Source organism: Sminthopsis crassicaudata, chromosome 6 (genome assembly GCF_048593235.1).
Source record: "Sminthopsis crassicaudata isolate SCR6 chromosome 6, ASM4859323v1, whole genome shotgun sequence".
In the NCBI taxonomy this organism is placed as follows: Eukaryota; Metazoa; Chordata; class Mammalia; order Dasyuromorphia; family Dasyuridae; genus Sminthopsis; species Sminthopsis crassicaudata.
Genome location: NC_133622.1, coordinates 13,787,592 through 13,805,493, shown reverse-complemented (window position 1 = coordinate 13,805,493; position 17,902 = coordinate 13,787,592). Strand labels below are relative to the sequence as shown.

The 17,902-nt window shown below is 38.1% G+C and overlaps 1 protein-coding gene across 1 annotated transcript in view; it reads right to left on the bottom strand.

Moving 5' to 3' along the window:
* The window catches only part of LOC141546361 (cytosolic beta-glucosidase-like), a 31,438-nt gene that overhangs the window by 1,929 nt on the left and 11,607 nt on the right, over positions 1-17,902 (bottom strand). Inside the window, exon 2 of the mRNA XM_074274110.1 lies at positions 5,572-5,799. Within this exon, the coding sequence (XP_074130211.1) occupies positions 5,572-5,799 (228 nt within the window). The remainder of the gene's footprint in view (positions 1-5,571; positions 5,800-17,902) is intronic.

Here is a 17,902-nt window from a genome sequence, read left to right as displayed (position 1 = left end):
CTAACATTTGTAGAAACCTAGCCAAAAGCTATAGCTTGAAGGTAGGGGGTAGAATAAGTCAAAGAGAAAGGGGATATTTGGGGGATTTGTTGCAGCCATTTTTGGTCATGTTCCACTCTTCATGACCCCATTTGAAGTATTCTTGACAAAGAAAATTGTCCTTCTTGGAGCCCATTTTACAAATGAAGAAACTAAGGCATGAGGTGCCAAGTGATTTGCTCAGGGTCTCATAGCTAGTGAATGTCTGAGTCTGGACTTGAACTCAAGTCCTGATTCAGGGTTTGCACTCTATCTATCGCACCATCTGATTGGCCCTTATTTGGGAACTAACCATTAGGTTGAGACCTGTTTCACATAAGCCCTAAATCTGAGGCTCTGGACTATGAGTTACTCTTAAACTTGAACTTTTAACATGATATATCTCCTCCCCACCAATAGAATAGAAGCTTTTGAGGGCAGGAACTTTTTTTTTTTTTTGCCTTACAAACTGTCAAAACAATTTGAACTAGTCTGGAGTTTTTTTATCTGCTCTCTACTTATGAGAAGATATGAAGATATGAAGGATAGAGAGGTAGCAAGGTATGGACAAAAATACATTGGATTTAGAAGTCAAAAATGGGAACTTAAGTTCCCATTCTGTTACTTTATTGTCTGTGTGAAATTAATGTCGTTTTGCAAATCATTTATTGTGTCTGAATCCTAATCTCCCTCTCTATAAAATGGAAATGAATGAGATGGTCCCAAAACCCTTTTCGGCTCTAAAAAGGTACATTAAAAGGTTGAAGGGAACACCCTCCTGATCCTTCTTCACCTGCTATTTCGCTCCCCATCTTTTCCTGCCCCCCTCAGATACTTTTTCCCCTAAAGTCCCTTGCTCAGTAATGATATTCTTCCCCTCCGAGCTTATATAAGACTTTGCTTGTTCCTCTTTAATGTATGTTAATGTATACCAATGATCTGTGTATATCTTCTATCCACCTATTAGGCTTTAAGCTACATGAGGGCAGGATTGGCAATCTCTGCTTTAAATAGCTTCCTCTGCCCACTTACCACCACCAAGTCTCCACTGAAAACAGGCTGGAGTATCCTTAACAATGTGTTGACTGTAAATTCTAACCTGGTCCTTATCCTTTGATGAATTGCAGGTAAATAAAATATTCAATGGAAGTCAAATTCTTACTTCTAAGTTGTTGCAAGCAACAAGATATCTGGTAGTCAATAATTTACTTCACAGTGTTGAGCATTTTACTTCTGGAGAGTAAAGCTTCCTCATCCCAGATCAGAAGAGGAATTGCTGTATGGGTCCCCGACAGGAGGGAGTTGGGGCTTATGAATTATTCTGTAACTTTTTAAATTCAGTACTGTAGAAATGCTTTCATATGACTGCAGGCTGAGAGAGAAGCCTTCTGAATTTCTTTTCATGGACGCTATAGGTAATATTGATAAATATGTAGATGACTCTTGGGTCTTCTATTTCTAGGAAACCGAAATTGCCAAAAGGCTCTCTCTTTATATCTCGGGGCTAGTGTAGTTTAGTTACCAATACATTTTTTGAATAAATGCATTTTGTAAAACAAACATTCTTTTTGTTCATGTGTCTAGAACGGTGAAAAAAAGACCACATCAATGGAAGATATGGTCCTTGACCCCACTTCAGACAATTCAATATTCAATCATTCAGGACAGAGAATGGTCCATTATTCTTTTCTTAAAGATTTCCCAGGATAGAGATTCTCTAATCTCCTTCTGAAGCCCATTGGTCAATAAAATCTCTCTGGCTTTAATTCAGGCCCATATCTCCTTTTATCCTCTTTGAGCATGAAGAATAACCAAAGTGCAATTTTCTCTAGAGGGTTGGGAGGGGGAAAGGTCAGGAGATGGTAGTCATAGGCGTTGCCTTGGGTGTCATGGAGACAGGTAGACCCAGATTCGAATTTTTCTTTAACAAATGCTAGCCCTGACTAGGGATAAATGAATGAATCTCTTGAGATCCAGGCAATTCTATAAACTAAAAACAATGAAAGAATTACTGTATCTGCAGAGGGAATTTGCTTATCCTGAAAATAAAATCATAGATCTAGTCCCCTAACCCACCTCCCCCAAAGAATCCTTATTATGTGTTGACAGCCATTAATGATCATTAAGCTTTTAAAACCAACTGGTGGGCCAGTGCTAGAACACTGGGTTTCAAATCCCAAAGATGTGGGTTCAAATCTGACCTGAAGCAGTAGCTGTGTGACCCCATTATTATCTATTTGCTTCAGTTTTCTTTAATTATAAAATGAAATTGTAAAAAGCATTTACCATAATATCCAACACATACAAGGTGATATATAAGCTTATTCCCTTTCCTTTTATTTTCTAGCCTATTTAGCCTTTGTTCAAAGGACCCATATCCTATTACTTTAATCATCTCTATCAACAAAAGCCAGGATTGGCCACCTCTCAGTTCTGCTTGTAGCAGGGATTCCCACATTGAGTGGGAAGCTAGAGTAGGTGATCTCCAAGGTCCTTTCCAGCTTTAAGGTTCTACGAGTTTAAAATTTCAATTCTATGAACTCCCTTTTTTTCCCCATTTTAATACATGTTTCCAGTTTTCTAGGGAATTACTGGAAACTTTAACAGATTAGACTTAAAAAAGATATTTTCATAGGGTCCATGTTAAAATGTATTTTAAAATCTCAGGATACACAGAAACATGTGAGACCAGTAAGAAAAAACAAAGTCCAGCTCTTCTTCTAAGCCCAGAAAACTAGACATTTGCGAGAGAAATGGGAACAGTTTGACTTCTTGAAATCTCCTTCAAGTTTTGAAAGAGAGAATTTTACAGATTTCCAAACTTGTAGTAGATCATCTCTGGGGGATCCTTGGAGAGACAAATGCTGCTATGTTTTCTGATTCTTCCCATGTCCTTTGAAAAAAATGTTTTTTAAAAAAGATGATGGCCTTTTCTGAGCTGTACCATTCCAATTCCTTCAACAGATCACTGTCCCAGAGAAGTGAGCTGCCGTGTACTGAAAAGTAGCTGCTCTGAAGCCAGGCCCAAAATGGTCTTATTCAATACATAGGTTTTAATACTAATGAGGCGCCCTTTAAAGAAATGGGGCCAAACTCCAAAAAGTCAAGGCCTTAAGGCATACTGTTGTCCTTTTGAATGTTTCAGCTAAAATATAATCTCTCTCCCCAGTACTCCCAGGGGCTATCTTCCTAGTTCTCTCTATAACTCATAGATGTCTTTCCTTACTATTAAACAGTAAGCCTCTTGAGGACAGATATTGTAATTTATTTAATTTTTTTGTATTCCCAGCACTTTCCACATAGTAGTTGGCAATGGAAAACATGTTTAAATTGAAATTGTTGTTGAAATATCACCAGTAAGCCTATGACCTGGCTGAGATTACTCAATTATACTAGTAACAATCCATATTTTATTGACTCATTCATTCAACAATTTAAGATGCCCTAACTGCATATAGATTGATCTAGAAGACTCATCTTCCTGAGTTCAAATCCCATTCAAAATTAGCTGTGGGACACTGGCCAGGTCATTTAACCCTGTGTGCCTCAGTTTCCTCATCTGTAAAATGAGCTAAAACCATTCCAGTATCTTTACCAAGAAAACTTCAAATAGGGTCATGAAGAGCTGGACACAACTAAAAAGAGTGAATAACAACAAACTGCAAGGAAATACTTAATGATGAGTGCAAAATGTGATAAAAAAAGAGTTGAGTCATGATCCATACCCTCAGAGAGCTTTTAAGAGAAAACAGAAGAGATACAAGGATGCCATATGCCTCCTTGTTATATGTGCACATACTGAGATTGAAAGTTAGCTTTAGATAAGTAATTTAACCCTCTTTCTGCCTCAGTTTCCTCATTAAGAAAGAATGATGATGATATTATTTATCTCACAGGGTTGTTATGAAGATCAAATAACTTTACACATATGAAGCGTTATATAAATGTGTATATATATATATGTATATATATATATATATATTCACGCATGCATAGAGATAATTTTTAATTGTATTGAAAATTCTTCACTTGGAAATTCTTGAGGATAGGCAAACTATCCACTGCTTCAGCTAGCCTATCACTTAATTAATTGATTTCAAAATTCAACAAACATTTATTAACAGCGGTGTTCAGGTCGTGTACTGGGGCACATGGGGATAAGCTAAAAAAAATAGCTTAGTTCCTGCCCTCATGGATTCTACAATCTAAAATGGGGCAAAAGTGGAGGAGGGAGAGGAGAATGGGATAGGGTATATAGAAGTATGTTAAATCGATGCAAAAGTGAATACAAAAAGTTCTGTGACATCCAAGAGGAGAATGTCTGGGAGAACTCCAAAGACAACATGGTGCAATGAAAGAATGCTGTCTCTAGAGCTAAGGGACCACCCAAATTTGATCTTGTCCCTCGATAGGTATGTGAATCCTGAACCAATCATCTCATCTCCTAGACTTCAGTTTCCCCATCTGTGAAATGGGGATGGAGGTGGAAAGATGGATTAAATAATCTCTCCAACCCTTTTTATTTCTGGATGGAGGATTTTTTCACAAACCAGAAAAAGATTTTTTTTTTCTGAAAGATTTATCAAAATTTATGTTTTAAAAGAGGAGTAGGAACTTGAGATGGGGTGGAGTCAGGCAAAGCAATTGGGGCTAATGGACAATAAGTCATTGGGTTGTTTTTTTGTTTGTTTGTTTTTTTTTTTTTAATTTCTCAAGGTGCCCATCTGTAACAATGAGACAAAACTGGATTATTAGATTAAGAATTTGCCTAATTTCAGTTCAGAAATTAAGGACCTTTGGAAAGCAGATTGAAACTTCCTCATCTCTTTTATCATTTGGGATCCAGTCTGTTCTCTCTAAGAGTTAGGCTGGGATTTGGGAGAGGTCAAGCTATTTCAATTTCAGAATGCTAGGGCTATAACCACCTTGTATGAAAATAAACGTCCAACTTCAAAATCTCTCAATTATGTCAACAATCATCATTAGCATAGCATGGAGATGCCGAGGTCTGAGGTGAGATGATTTACTCCACAAGAAGAAGTTATTTAAACAGGAGCTTCTAGAGATGGACAGAGTGAACTGCAAAGTAATAGCAGTGGATGGGTCCCATAAATAACCCGGGACTCTTAACTGATAAAGCACTTATTGCTATAAATCAAGCAATTACTACCCAACTTTAATTCCCACTTAAATTTATACCGGCTTAAGTTATGCACGCCTTTTTGTAGCTCCACACCATTCAAAGCAGCTCCAAACCATTTCATATGTCATCCCTTTGAAATGCACCAAAGGCTAATAACCAAATAGCACCTTAAGTAAACAAAATCCTTATTCCAACCTCTAAGAATGAAATATTCAAGGAGCCTAGAATATTAACTAGGCAACTAATGCAAGCCCATTAAAAAAAATCTCCCATAATCAGCTCCCCCCCTCCCACCCCAAACTTGCAGTTTCTGAGCTGCACTGCAGAAGAGCACACTGGATTAATTATGCCAGACTGCAGCAATAACCTTGAATTAAAGCTGCAACCTTCTATTTTTAAGAAACAATTGCCTTTCTGGTTGATGAAACCTGTCGTCCCATCAGGTAACAGACGTGACCAGGAAAGAGAAAAGCGATAATGAGTCAATCCAAGCTGTTTGATACATTTCAGATCTTCCTCCCACAGAGTATAGCTGCCACAAGCTACATCAGCAGTCTGGTTCCTGAAAACTCGATCTCCTCCCTGATGGGTGAATGTGTCCCAGACATTAGGGCCTTTTCCATCTGCATCCCAGCCTCCTGATTAAAAAAGGAAACAGAATTTGGTTACACTTGGGACATGGAACAGCATGTCCTGAATGTAAATATTTATCCTCAAAGAGCACAGCAGGTTTCTAGGGGATATTAGTACCTTGTTTTTATACTTATACGTGTGTGGTAAGTAAAAAGTAGGGGTATGATTTAAGTATAAAAAGAAGAAAGGGAAGAATCATAATGAAAACAGGAGTTCCCATTGGCTTGGAGCTGGGAAAGACCGGGATTCATTTGTGAGTTTGATGATCATGGACAAATCAGCAGCACCTAATTCAAATGAAGATCAAATGAAAACCTTACAGTGTCATATAATGTTAATTGTCATTATGCATTCACACATTCATTATGAAAATGATTCTGATGGTGAATAATGAGTTGTCATAGAACCCTTTGCCCACTGTGCTTCCAGAGAGCCATTATTTGACCATATAACATACAGAGGTCCCACCAGATGGTAGAAAAGGCAATTAGTGAAAACGAGTTCCAATCTTGACCCATTTTATAACTATCTGTTACTTTTTTAAATTCCACTTTCTCTCTTAAGTCTCTCACTTTCTCCACTTCTCATCACAAGTGATTGGGCTAGATCATAATAATTCACATTTTATATTATTATTATCTGTGTTACTTTGGGAAAACAGTTTAACTTTCCCGAACCTCAGTTTCTTCATCTGTGAAGTATGGGTATTTACCTCATGAATTTTGATGTCCCTCCTACCTCTTAATCAATGATTCCTTTAATAACTGTAAAACAGTTATTATTATCCCCATTGTACAGATGAGGAAACACAATTAGTAAGTGCTAAGGTGGGACTCAAAATATGCCATTTTATCCATTACACACACTGTCCATCAAAATCAGGAATAATCTCTAAAGCCGTTTTCAAATCTAAATATGTTCTAGGACTCCCAAAAATAGCTTGAAAAGATGCCTGACATGAAATCTCCCTAGAGCCTCAGTTCTTCACCAAAACTGCTAGAAATGAGCCGCTTCTCCCTAGAAATCCAAAGGATGTCCAACAAAGGCCCTCATCTTCTCTCTATGGTTAGTGAACCTCCCAGAGCATTCTTGTGGTCCTCCTCTGCTGGTGGTCTGGTTTTTCCACATTGAATTTTGTATTTTCTATGTTAGATGATGGTATTTCTACTGTCCCTCCCTACATGTGCCAGTAAAAACCCTGTCTGGTCCCAGTAGACCACACTTAGAGTAGTGAATCTAAGTATATTTTCTATTTTTTCCCAAATTTTGAAGAATTCAAGACCCTTTCTGGTCTAGACTCTCTTGATTGACTAGAAGTAGAACAACCAAAAATGGAGGGATTAAAGACAAATTCACTGAAGATGTCATCTTATTTTAGAACTTAGGAAAATTAGTTTTTATATTCCCATCTCTTTTTAGCAATAATATTGAGCTGCTTATTTCTTCTGCTTTCAGTTCTCAAACCTATTAGATAGGAGTGACTTTATAACAATATTATCATTAATATTATTATAAAATATTTTGAAAAGTATGACTCACAAGATGCACACACGTTTACCCCCATCTCTAGGCAGTATGCACAAACCAGAGGCAGATTTATTTTCTTTACTTGAAAAAAAAATCTGATAAGATTATGGAATTAATAAATATTTATTGAAAACCTGATCTTTTAACTGCTTTGCTAGTAGTTTCACAGATTACTAGTGATTACAAAAATCCTCAAGATATCCCAAACTTGAAAATTCCCCTCTAATTACTTGACGCCACAGGAGTTTTTCAGGCTGCTGAACGGAGCAGAACAATCCATATATTTGGCAAGCATTAACGCAATTACTAACTCGTCTTCTTAAAATAATTTCTACCATTAATCATGGATTCTTGAGTACGCTTTAAATTGCATCAATACTTCTAAAGATCCATGATTTTTCATCACTATACATATCAACAGCACTGTGCCTAATACTTAGTAAGCACTTAATAAATGCTTATTGACTGACTGGCTCACTCTACAAACAAAAATTATAACCATGCCACATATCACTAGTTAGTTTTATGAGTTTCTATTGCAAAAAAAAATAATTTCAAATCACCTTATTATCAACCTATTAATGAATCCAGAGAGTGAGAGAGAGAGAGAAAGAGAGATAGAGAGAGAGAGAAAAAGGAGAAAGAGTGAGAGCAAGAGAGAGACAGAGAGAGAGAGAGACAGAGAGAGACAGAGACAGAGAGACAGAGAGAGAGAGAGAGAGAAAGAGAGAGAGAGACAGAGAGAGAGAGAGACAGAGAGAGAGAGAGAGAGAGAGAGAGAGAGAGAGAGAGAGAGAGAGAGAGAGAGAGAGAGAGAGAGAGACAGAGACAGAGAGAGAGAGACAGAGAGAGAGAGACAGAGAGAGAGTTAGAATTATCTTGGCTATTCCAAGAACAAAACACTCTATCTCTCAGCTTTGGGTATTTCCTCCCAACTGTTCCTCATACCCATAATGATCTCCTTGCTCATCTTTTCTTAGCTTTCTTCAAATTCCATCTAATATCCCACTTTCTCCAGGAAAATTTACCAAATCTTTCAAGTAAAGATTCTGTTAATTATTCCCTATTATCCTCTTTATAATTGTCTCCCCCAATGGCTCATGAACAACTTGAAGTCAGGGATTTTTTGCCTTCCTTTATATCCTCAATGATTAGCAAAGTTCTTAGTGCTTAGTAGGTACTTTTAAAATGTTTATTAATTGGCTGCTATGTCAATGCCTGGGTGAGCAAGTTGGGCTAGGACTTTAATGGAGGGTGCAAGGAAATAACAGTGCAACATTTTTTCAAATTATTTCTTGAATTAGTTTCAAAGACTGAGCAGAACATGCCAAATCGACTTATCAACTAAATCCCAATATTTTACTAGAAGTACTTACATTTTATACATAATTCCTAAAGGAGAATCATTTTATAATGCTTTATAGCTGAGTAAGACACATTAAAATCACAGGTTTCCAGGGCTGAAAGTTATCTGGGGCATGTACATTCTCCAAACAGAAACATTCTCCATAATATATCTAAAAAGTGAGCATCTGTTCTATGCTGGAAGACCTCTGGTAATGTGTGTTATTATGACCAGAAGCAGCCTACTTCCCTTTTGGACAGCTCTAATTTTTGAAAATTTATCTATAAACCAATTATCTGGCTTTATGTACCTTTAACCCATTGCTCTTAGTTATGTCTTGAGGAGCAAAATGGATCTAGAGGAATACCTATTCCAGATAGTATCTTTTCAGATACATTAAGACACCTTTCATGTCCTCTTGAAGTCATCTGTTCTTCTCTAAATATACAGAGTTCCTTGAATTAGTCCTTAATGTAGTAATTTCCTATCTTCTCACTACCCTAATTAGGCTCCTCTGGACTTGTTCCTGTTTGTCAACATCCCTCCCACCATGTGAATCTTAGAAAGTAACACAATACTCAAGGTGTGGTCTTGCCAGGGCAGAGAATAGAAGGACCTCTTTCATCATATCCCAGTCAACCCAAATTAAGAGCCACAATCTTCTAAAAGAAGTAAAGAAAGGAGAGAAAAGAATTATTCTTAGTTTAAGGCCACAAATAACCCCCACAAAAAATCATTTCCTAGGACATTTGGTCACCTGGCATGGTGGAACTCATGATAATTAGGTCCAAAAATCACCATACGAACATAATTCCAATTTAAGCACCAATATCTGTTGCTGAGGATGAATACGATCAAATTCTAGAAAGACTTTTAAAAATACCCTCCAAATAAAATCAGTATCTCCTTTGATGCTTAGCAACCTCGTTGCAAAGGTAGGAACAAGTAAGGACTAGACCTATTGTAAAAACACAATCTGAGCTGGAGGCAACACAATTATGAGGGCATTTGGGGATTGGTTCCCAAGGTATTTAAAGGAAGGGAAGACAACAAAGGCATAGGGGTGGGAGAGGGGTGAAATCCTGCACTTATTAACAGCAAAGTAAGGCTCCTAAGAGAACATCAACTATGAACCTCTGTACCTAATCGATAAAGTATCATTAAAGGTATATTTATTCATTGTATTAGGAGAGAACAGGCAAGCTTTCTTAAAAAGCAATCCAGAACTGATGCTAAGTGAAGTGAGTAGAACCAAAATAATATTATGTACACAGCAACAAGAAGATTATATGATGATCAACTCTGATGGACTTGGCTCTTTTCAACAATAAAATGGTTCAATTCCAATAGATTTGTGACTGAGACAGCCATCTGTCCCAAAGAGAGCATTGTGGGGATTTACTGTGGATCGCTCATAGTATTTTCACTTTTTTGTTGCTGTTTGCTTGCTTTTTTCCTTTTATCATTTTTTTCCTTTTTGATATGATCTTCTTGTGCAGCATGATAAATGTGAAAATATGGATAGAAGAATTGCCCATGTTTAATATATATTGGATTACTTGCTAACTAAGGAAGATGATGAAGGGAAGATAGGGAGAAAAATTTGGAATACAAGGTTTTGCAAGAGTGAATGTTGAAAACTAATTCTTCATGTATTTGGAAAATAAAAAGCTCTTCTTAAAAAAATTTAAAAAGCAATCGGAGAATGTCTTATCTTGAGCATCACACAATTGAAAAGTTGTATAGAGTTCAACAACAATACTATATGGTGATCAATTATGATGGACATGGCCATCTTCAAAAATGAGATGAACCAAATCAGTTCCAATAGAGCAGTAATGAACTGAACCAGCTACACCCAGCAAAAGAACTCTGGGAGATGACTATGAACCATACATAGAATTCCCAATCCCTCTATTTTTGTCCGCCTGTATTTTTTATTTCCTTCACAGGCTAATTGTACACTATTTCAAAGTCCGATTCTTTTTGTATAGCAAAATAATTTTGGACATGTATACATATATTGTATTTAATTTATACTTTAACATATGTAACATGTAATGGTCAACCTGCCATCTGGGGAGGGGGGGTGGGGGGAAGGAGGGGAAAAATTGGAACAATAGGCTTGGCAATTGTCAGTGCTATAAAATTACCCATGCATATATCTTGTAAGTAAAAAGCTATAATAAAAAAATAATAACCTGGGAAGAAAAAAAAAAGAAAAGAAAAGAAAAGTTGTATAGAATACAAAATCTTACTGTGGTTTTTGTTAGCTATTAAAAAAAAAAAATTGATTGGGCAGTTAGGTGGTGCAGTAGATAGAGCACCAGCCCTGAAGTCAGGAGGTCTTGAGTCCAAATCTGATCTCAGTCACTTAACACTTCCTAGCTGTGTGACCTTGGTCACTTAACCCCAATTGCTTCAGCAAAAACAACCAACCAAACAAAAAGCATTTGATTAGTTAAAGGTTCTATTTCAATAAAATGTCTCCTATCATTTGTCAAAATATATCAAGATTTTTGAAACGATAATCTTTCTTGACTACTTAGCAATTAAATATATATATATATATATATATATATATATATATATATATTTTACATTAATATATATACAATTAGGTGGTATACAAGAATATATCAGGAAGATGAATGACGGCCATAAATATGACCCTCTGTTGTGGTTTGGCACAGAGACCAAGTTGAAGAAAGATTCCCTATGGATTATGTGTTGTTTGCCCTTTATTTTCAAAGAGGATCAGTTGCATCTTGGAGTGACGTCTTGTCTTGCTTGTGAATTGGATTTAAGCAAGGCAGAATTGCACCAAGTCAGCAATCTCGCTCTCTCTCCTCCAAAGTCCTTGAAGTCCAGTAGCAGGACAAAAGCCAGGATGACTGGGACTTGCTAGGGATTCAGAGATGGCCTTGATCTTTTTTGACATTTGAACAAATTGGTCTCATGCACCCATTCTTCTAGGAGAAAGCTTCATATGTGACGTCGACATACCCCTTAGTGACTGATAGATTTGGGGTCTGTCAGTTATCCTTGACCTTGTTTATCAATATGCCAGAGTAGTTTACCAGGGTACGGCTGCTTGCTTCTCATGTTACACCTTTTTGGATCTACAAGTGACAGTTGGGTGAGTCAGATAAACACCAAAGGTGGATCAGCAGCCAGGAAAGAAAGAAGCTTGGCAAGCTCTCGCATCTAAGACGCTAGTCCTCCTGAAGATCCCATACACCTATGGGTGATAAGATTCACCTATTTACATGTGGCCCCATGCCAGATACAGCAAGCTCTGGAATACCACATAGAGTGCTGGACAAGATCTGTTTAAATTTAAAAGCATTTGATCTAGCCATCTACACAGGAAAAAACAAGTGGATAAAGAAAGCCTTCTGTCCAGACTCCATCATAAAGTTAGATGGATACTCCATAGCACTCATCCATTAGGATATTTTTCTTGGACAAGCAGTACAAACAGCTAAAGAAAGCCCCAACTTAGACAAATGGATAAATGAGCTGGATTGACTTTCAGAAATTACAAAGTTGATCCCAAAATTCTCAAAATAAAAAAAATAAAAATAGACCAACTTTTGAATGCCAGTATTCGATTAACATCGTACAATGTAAATCATGACACATCATGGTTTTGAAAACATTTAAAATGAGAATTACTCAAAGATCAATGAAAAATACATATTTGGCAGTTGTGCATGAGGTACAACACACTATAAATAAAGATCTCAGAATAAGAACTAGAGAAAATAATTTCAATAGAGAAATGAATGATCATAAAAGATGATGTAGTCATGTGGTAAGATTGAGAAAAAACAGGCAGATCGCTCTACTACTCCACGGGTATCCCTAGAAGGACCCTAGAATTCTGGTAAATCCTCTTTGGCTTTATATATATTTGTATTATGTTGATTGCAATTATTAGATTATAAGCTTCTTGAGCTTATTAGATTGTGAGCTCCTTATGGACAGGGACTATCTTTTGCCCTTTTTTGTACCCTTAATGCTTAGCACAGTGTCTAGTATATAATAAATACTTAAGAAATGCTTATTAATATTGATTGATCAATTCTGTGATGTGGAATAATATGGAATAACATGGATAAAAGTCGGAATAAATGGGTTTTGATCCAAATGATTGCAGGAAATATTTCCTTCATCGACGGGATCGTCATATCATACTGTTTACTCATATTGAACTTACAGACCACTAAACCCCCCTCTCCAATATTTCTATGTTAAATATTCTCCAGATATGCCTCCCTCCCATACTTTATTTTCCATAGTTCAATCTTGCTAAGATTTTTTTGTCTTCTTATCAATCACATAAATATCCTAGAATTCCACTGGGCACAATCTCATTGCTAAGGTTTCCCGGACACTGACAATCAGGGATTCCTAATTCAAAATGAGGGCAGAGGGAGGGATCCTGTGTGTAGAAGGGATGTTTTCTCCTTTAGCCTTTGCATCCCTGAGATTGGCAGTGGGAAGCCTGACTCTGCTAGTCCCTTTCAGGAAATAAAGCAATTTCTATTTGTCCCTTTCTACCTTCTGCAAGAAGCCTTAGGATTAGTGCTGGCAGCCAGTTGTTCCTGTTATCTAACTCAACAAGACCCCATTTGGTGTTTTCTTGGCAAAGATACTGGAGTATTTTGCCATTTCCTTCTGCAGTTTGTTTTCTCAGAGGAGAGAATGGAAGCACACAGGGTGAAGGGACTTGCTTAGGATCCTCACCAGCCTGTAAATGTCTGGGCCCAGATTTTCCTCCAAACTCCATTCATTGTGCCATCTTCCCAAGTGCACCGCCCTAGGGGCTGTTGCCTTCTAAGATTACCTCCAACTTCTCCTGCACATTTCATAGGTAGTTGCTTGCCTGGCATTTCCTCCACGGGAGAGTGACCCCAAAAGATCACACGCTGGTTAGTCACTTTTTATCTCCAGACATTTAGGACAGTACCTGGCATAGTGTGGGCCCTTAAGAAAAGTGCTTTGATTGGGGATTTGACTTTTCCCTTCCTAACTCTTTTTAGCAGAGACTCTCAAACTTTTTAAATAGGGGACCAGCTCACTGTCCCTCAGACTGTGGGAGGGCCGGACTATGGTGAAAACAAAAACTCACACTCTGTCTCTGCCCCTCAGCCCATTTGCCATAACTCTGCAGGCCCCATAAACATTCTCCTCAGAGGGCTGCATCTGGCCTGCTGCCATAGTTTGAAAGCCCTTGCATCTTTAGCTTAGAGACTCAAGTAGCCATCCCCACCTAGGAATCAGTTATTCTTTGAGGTCTGATGGGAGGAGTGCAAATCCCTGAATGTGGCCAAGGAACAACAGGGCAGAAATGGTACCGGCCTTACCAATGTGTCAGACCGCTGGGAAAGAAGGGCCTGGCCATGCTAAAATTGAGAAGAAATGCTTAGCTGTTCATGGGAGGGTGAGGGAAAGCTCAGTTTTCCTTTTGAATGGAGGATTTGTCTGCTTATGGACCTTGGTGAGACTCCAGGGGCCTGCCTTCCACCAGACACACTTGAAAAATATTCCCTATTCCCCAGTTTCCCGGAGTTATTCTAAAACTAAATTAGTGGGTTCCTTCTTTTGGGGGGGCCTTCCTTAGTAAGGAGAAGAGGTAGTAGGTGAGAAATAAAGGCTGTTTGTGATCCTCTTTCCACTCATCTGGAATGGCTTGCTAGTTAGCTAGCTGCTTCTTGCAGCTCCCAGCTCCCAAGTTCAGAGCTGCCTGTTATCTCCCTTCCTTGGGCTATTTGGATAATGTCTGAGTTCTCTCTGCCAGAGGCCCACAGAGCCCATTTTCTTGGGTCTCTATTATCCTTTCCACAACATCTTCCATTCCTCCTCCCTCCCATGTTGTCTTTTAGGGGGTCAGTGCCAAATCCCTCTTAGCCTGGCACCTCTCGTACTTTTGTTTAGGAAACAGAGTTTCATGATTCTACCCTCCTGGCTGCTCCCATGCCCTGCACTGTCTGTCTCTAAGACTTCCAGGATTATTTCGCACATGCCCTCACTCGCTCTCTACTCCCTCCTTTCCCATGAGAACGCTTCCACGCTTTGCCAGTTTATGCCTTTGCTTTGACCTAGGATGCCTGCTGCCCTCCATGGCCCTTTTCTATCTGTGGATTATTTCGACCTCTTCACATGATCCAAATCCCTAAGGCCCCATGAAGATCTCTTTACTTTCCTCAGCTGGCAGGGATCTCTTGCTCACTGGCAATCATTGCACTTCATATATGAACTTATATTTTAACATGTATCACAGTCATACATCCCCGTTCTGCAGCTTCTTTCGGATCACGGGGGGAAGGCCCTGTGGCTTTATCTCCCTTTCTCCCTCCCCCAGCACAACACAACACATTCCACATCATAATCACCTAATAAATATTTGCTGAGTGACTGAATGACTGTGTCCAAACCCCTGTAATGACAAGCCGTCTCATAACCGAATTCTGCTGTAGCTTCTAGCTTCAAAAAAAAAAAAGCCTTTCTGAATCACCATGTATTATAGAAATTAAAGGTCAAAATTAGGTTATCGTCTGGTTCTAGTCCATTGCCCAAACAGAGCTGGACCCTGTGCTGCAGGCTATTCCAGGCAGAGTATATATATGAGTCTTATTAAATCTGTATTGCTGTAAGCTTCATTATACTTGAAATGGTTAATTAGAAGAGTTAGGAGAATCTGAAATGTCACAGCAAGTTTCTCCAGGCCCACTGTCACGTTTCATGGTCTGTTACTGAACCCATTTAGATTAAGCTGAGACCCAGTCCAAACAAACCGTTTCTGGGCCTCTTATCTCCCATCTCCCAGTTCTGTGCCAATGCATCAGCACTGGGTGACTCTGGGAGATCTATTATGTCCTTGACACACTGTTCACAGCTAATAATTCTGAGTATTTCTTCGAGGCTCTGAGTTTTCGTTCTGCCAAGCAACAATGGAGGGTGCGTAAATGTCGCAGGGAAAATAATCAACCTGGGAAAATCTCAGCGCAATCCTATGGGAGGGGCTGATGATTTCTCATATATTTTAAGTCAAGATGTAATTTACTTTTATTTACAGACTTGAACGATAGTTGTTATGCTTCATCTCTGTGTTTAAAAATATTTATAAAACACTCACACTAAGGCAGATGTTTGATTTCAGCGACATAGGTCAGACTCATTGGCTAACACCCAAAATTATATTGATGCGCTATCGAAATTTAAAATAACGTTTTTGTTATTTATTTATTCATAAATAGATATAGCATCTATCGTCGAGTATCTGGGACATCGTACCAAACGTTTACATAAATTTGCCTGCTTGTTCTCTAAGCCATTTGGCATCAGGCAGATAAAAAAAATTCAATAATACTTTCAAATGACAAAGTGCCTTTTATGCAAACAACTCTAAGTGACTTTTTTTCATTAGTATTGCAGTCTCCATTTTATTCACTTGTAAGGCCTGGAAACAAATTGACTTTCCTCAATGCCCTGCAATGAATTGTTGACATTAGAGATTAGCGCGTGGGTCCCAGTCCCTAGTTCTAACTAGAAGGGGCTAGAATTATAAAAACATTTTTTTCAGGTGTTAATGCCTTTGACCTCCACTAAATATTTTTTAACTGAGTCTATTAAATAAGGCATCATGTTTATAAATGTTATAATGCGTCCAGTTGGGTTTTATAACTTTTGTTTCAATTTGCCCAAGGCCTACCACAGTTTTCCAAGCCCTGACAATGACCTATTTTAATTGAATTCTCTCACAAACACTTAAAAATTCACTCTCTAATCAAATCCAGTTTCTAAATAGAAATTAAAGTTGAATCATAAAAAATGTTCACATAAAGGCCTCCTTCGGTTTAGCATCATAACTTAGAGCTCTCCTGTCAAAATAAAGTGACGAGGAGGAGATTTGTGAAGTTATTTTGTGATATAAGACAGTTCTCATCCAATTCACTAAATCCAAGCAGGAGGGCGATGAATTTTGATGCAAATTATCTGAAGTTGTCAAACTTTTAGGCAATTCTTTTTTACTCTGGTTGTGCAAAATTGATCTCAAGGAGTGCAGCCTTTGGAACTGGGAAAGATCTGGGTTAAATCTGGCTCCTGGCTATTGACTGGTGGTGATATTGACTGGCTATTGACATGAGCGTGTCACCGGTTCTGCAGCCTCACTTTGCTTGTTAGTAATATTGTGATAAAACTAGCAATAGATAAATAATATCTGGCAGACCAATTGGGAGGATTTAATGGAATCATATCCATACGTCCTCTCCAAACACTAAAGAACGATGACATGTCTGCTCCATTATTATTATTCTGCTATATAAACCACGTTGGAATATTCACTCAGACACTGAAGGTATGAGGAGATACGTGTATTTGCTTCATTGACAATCTGTGGGTTCTTTCCTTGATCTAAAAAATCAAACCTGCACCTGTTGTAAATGCTCTCAGTTGGTTGGCTCTCCAGATTTAGGTGGCCCATGGATTTTAGGGACTGGGGGCTTTATGCTGAAGTTGACAAAGGTAGGATCAGACTTCTTACCTTTAAAAGATCAGGTAAGATGAGTGTACAGGTACCAGAATCACCTTGAAATCAAAAGTTAGTTACACTCATGGATATTCATCAGTCACTCCAACGTCCTCCTCCTTTGGGTAAAGAGTCTGATCTAACCAGCCTAATCAATCCCGTAGCTCAGTTAATTACATATCCCCCTGACTTAGATCATAGTTATATACAAGGAATCACCAATGAAGGCAATGGAGGAGACGCTCTCTGTTTTTGTTTTGTTTTGTTCTTTCCTAGTTGTCACATTGGACAAGTGGCCAAGAAAATGATTGATGGCTGAGCAGTTGATCCAATTAAGTCGTTAAAACATCCAAAACAATATCCCGTCTTCTAATTTAAGATGAGGTTGAGGCTATTGAATATTGACTTAATAGCGATGACCTAATGGAGCTGCTTTGAAATTGAACAGGATGTACATATAAATACATTTTGCATCTCATAAATATCTAAGAAATATCAAAAACCAGAAGCTTCTTAAATGTAAACAGAAATTTCTGATTGTAGCAATTCCATTTCCAATCATTTAAAGTTTCCCCTATTTTATTATTATTGTCTGTGCCGAACTGGATCTTTTTAAAAATCATGGTGTTGACCGAGATCTTGTAGGATGGATGGAAAATGTGAGGGAGGGAGACTGAGTAACAATGGAAATGTGTAA